The following is a 3,256-nucleotide window of genomic DNA, read 5'->3' on the forward strand; positions in this document are numbered from 1 at the left end:
CAATTACTTAACTCCACGCTGTCTCCAAAATCATTTAAAGAAGTAAATTAGCTGTGCTTTATTATCCAATTGATTCGAGTCAAGAGGCCTACGTCATTCTTTTCAGATTCTTTTCTTTTTTTAATTTTATTTTTTTTTAATTTTTTACATCATTGTTTATTTTTAAACATTTGCTTCCCCCATCCCCTCAGGTGTAGTCCCCATAGTTTCTTTTCAGATCAGATTTTTAAAATATTTTTTTTAACTAAGGAGGGAAAAAAAGATTACAGGAACTGGGATGGGAAATATTTACATAAACCAAATTAATGTTTTTTATTTTTTTACAAAGTTTTTAAAAAGATTTATTTATGCATACAAGAACTGGGGTACAGGCCAGAGATGCGGGGGGCGGGTGAGAGGATTCACCAGAGACAGAGCAGGGAGCAGAACAGGCAGACTGACGAAATACACTGCTGAGGGGATACAGGAGAGGTCTGCTGCGCCATGTGGGTTGCTCCCTGGCTGGGGATCGAACTCGTGCTGCAGAGGCTGCGGATTGCCTCATAGTGCGGTGCTTAACCCCTTGCATCACTGGGGAAGCCCAACAAATTAAAGCTTTTAACGTACCCACCACAACAGTGTTTGAAACCTCATTTTGGCGAGAACACGCGGGGGTACTGCCAGTGGCTTCCCAGCACTACCGCGACAGGCCCTGGTGAAACCTCAGTAGGGCTCTGCTTGGAACTTGTAGCTTGCAACCTCGGGGGGGGGGGGGGGGGGGAAACACCCACCAGAGGCCTCCGGCTGCGCGCCACGCTCTTAACTACCCGACAGTGCTGCATGGAAAGCAGTCGGGTCTGGAGTGCCCTCGGAACCGAAGCGCGAGTCGCCGTTTGCCCCGGGACTGCGTTTCCCAGCGCACCGCGGGCAGGGCCTGGTCGGCGGGGCGGGGCGCGGCGGGGCGGGGCGGGGGGGGCGGGGCTGTGTGGCTCAGCCTGCGCGGCCCGGCCGGCGGGGGACGCGGCGAGCGCAGTCGCCGGCTGCCAGACCATGCTGAGCGGAGCGCGCGGCCGGCTCGCTTCTGCGCTGCGGGAGACGCGAGCGCTGCCGGCCGCGGTCGCCCTTCGGCGCCTGCACGCGTCGGGGGCGCGGCCGTCGGTGGACCGGAGGGAGCGGGCAGAGGGTGCCTTCGACCCGGCGCTGCTGGAGCTCTTGGTGTGCCCGCTCTCCAAGAAGCCGCTCAGGTGAGCTCGCCGCGGACGGCCTCCCTGCGCGGCCCACGGGCGCGGGTTGCAGCGGGGGCGTCGCGCGGCCTCGGCGGCCATTGGGGATCCGGGCCCGTGCGGGGACGTCCGCTGCCATTTTCTTGGACCGGGCGGGCTCCGGGGACGGCCCCTGTGGCGCGGCGGCGGGAGGAGGCGGGAGGGGAGCCGGGCCCGGCCTCTGGCCTGCACCGCCGGCCCGCAGGGAGGGGACAGAGCAGTTAGAGCTTCGCCCCTGGCTGCTCCGGAAATGGCCTTCGATTTCGGTGCGCTACCTGGCGGGCCGAGCCGGAGGGTCTGGGGCTGCGACTGAGCATTTATGTATTTTTATACAAGGACCTGAGTCTTTTTAGTAACCAGTGGGATTCAGGACTACTCAAGGCGCTCACATTCTAAAGCCAAGATCATGAAAAATATTGCAGTAATTTCCAGATTCTTGTGAAAGTGCTTTGTACAGTGGATACTTAGCGATTCTAAGCGTTTAAACTGTGTGCTTCTGTTTAGCGCCTCTTAGTTCTGGACTAGCTGGGCTTTTGTAAAAGGCTCCTGAACCTTTAATCTAAAGCCCTGAAAAATAACTCCGGTTTCAGCCTACTGAAACTGAACGTTGGCAACTATTCACTTGCGAACTGAGTGAACTAAACACCAGAATGTTCACAGTGGTTTTCTTTGGGTTGTAGATTGCTAGTAATTTTTATCTTCATCTTTTAGCGTTTCTCTCTCTGGATTTTTCCTATGATGACGTATTATGCATGCAATTTTCTTAAACTTTGAAATTGCCGATTGAGCTATCTTTAGACAATTTTAATTAGCTAATTGCGGACTCACTTATTTCTAGTTTCCTCATTTTTGTCCTCTAATCTTTCTCAAATTTTTAAAATTTTGTGTATTGGACTTTTCAGTGATTTCTCCTAATAATGGATCAGATAGGTTGCTTTATTAAGCGTGCTCTAAAATGAGAAAGTTGAGCTTCTCTCTAGGTTCTTTTTGTGTTAAATTAACTGAGATGATTTTGGGCTGACCAGAGGTAGATCTTTACTGACTTGTGTAAAAAGTAAATTAAGGCACAACTTGAGAATGAAATGAAGAGGAAAATATGAGCAAAACGGACTAAAATAGGAACAAGTAGAAATTCATTTTCTAGGAAAAATAGTTCAGTTGGTTATTGCTGTTTTTGTAGTTAGAATTTAATTCTATTTTCCTGAGATTAACTGTGGCAAGAATTGGATAAAAGGTATTGTTTATTGAACATAAAAAGTTCTCCCAGGCATTCCTGCCCCCCAGTTTCATCTTTTTTTTCCTTTTCTCAGATATGACGCATCAACGAATGAATTGATTAATGAAGAGTTGGGAATAGCTTATCCAATCATTGATGGGATTCCCAATATGATACCACAGGCAGCCAGGAGGACACATCAAAGTACGAAGCAAGAAGAAAGAGTAACACCAGATCAGAATTAAAAACTACACAGCATTTTATTTTTCTTAACACCTTCTGCCTGATCAAAAGTCGTATCACAGTGGCGGGGAATAACTGGGGGAGAAGAATGTTTTTGTCTCTTCCTACGTTGACTGTCCTTATTCCACTGGTGTCTTTAGCAGGACTGTTCTACTCAGCCTCTGTGGAGGAAAACTTCCCACAGGGCTGCACTAGCACAGCCAGCCTGTGTTTTTACAGTCTGCTCTTGCCCATTACCATACCAGTTTATGTGTTCTTCCATCTTTGGACTTGGATGGGTATCAAACTCTTCAGGCATAATTAATGCAACAAGAACCAACATGGTATATATCAATAATTTGGCTTGAGCAACTCTAAAAGCTCAACTCCATGGAAATACTAGAAATCCACTTAATTTGTAGGAAAGATGCTTTACCTTGATTAGAGGCTTAGGACTATGAGAGGTGGCATAAGCTGTGGAAGGATCTTTTATTGTATTTTTGTTCTGCCCTTTTTTTCAGATTTTAATTTATAACTGCTATATCAGAAAAACATTTCAGAAAAGTCTTGGAAATTA

General features: G+C 48.0%; 2 protein-coding genes across 2 annotated transcripts; both read left to right on the forward strand.

Moving 5' to 3' along the window:
• Window positions 1–1,029: 1,029 nt before the first annotated feature.
• PYURF (PIGY upstream open reading frame) lies at window positions 1,030–2,702 on the forward strand (the record flags this gene model as incomplete). The annotated part of the gene is made up of 2 exons (XM_084232960.1): window positions 1,030–1,223; window positions 2,552–2,702. The coding sequence occupies 2 exons, from the start codon at window positions 1,030–1,032 to the stop codon at window positions 2,700–2,702; spliced, it is 345 nt and encodes a 114-aa protein (XP_084089086.1).
• An 86-nt stretch (window positions 2,703–2,788) lies between these two features.
• PIGY (phosphatidylinositol glycan anchor biosynthesis class Y) lies at window positions 2,789–3,004 on the forward strand (the record flags this gene model as incomplete). The annotated part of the gene is made up of 1 exon (XM_084233366.1): window positions 2,789–3,004. The coding sequence occupies one exon, from the start codon at window positions 2,789–2,791 to the stop codon at window positions 3,002–3,004; it is 216 nt and encodes a 71-aa protein (XP_084089492.1).
• Window positions 3,005–3,256: the final 252 nt, after the last annotated feature.

This window comes from Talpa europaea (genome assembly GCF_964194135.1).
Source record: "Talpa europaea genome assembly, chromosome: 5".
Lineage (NCBI taxonomy): Eukaryota > Metazoa > Chordata > Mammalia > Eulipotyphla > Talpidae > Talpa > Talpa europaea.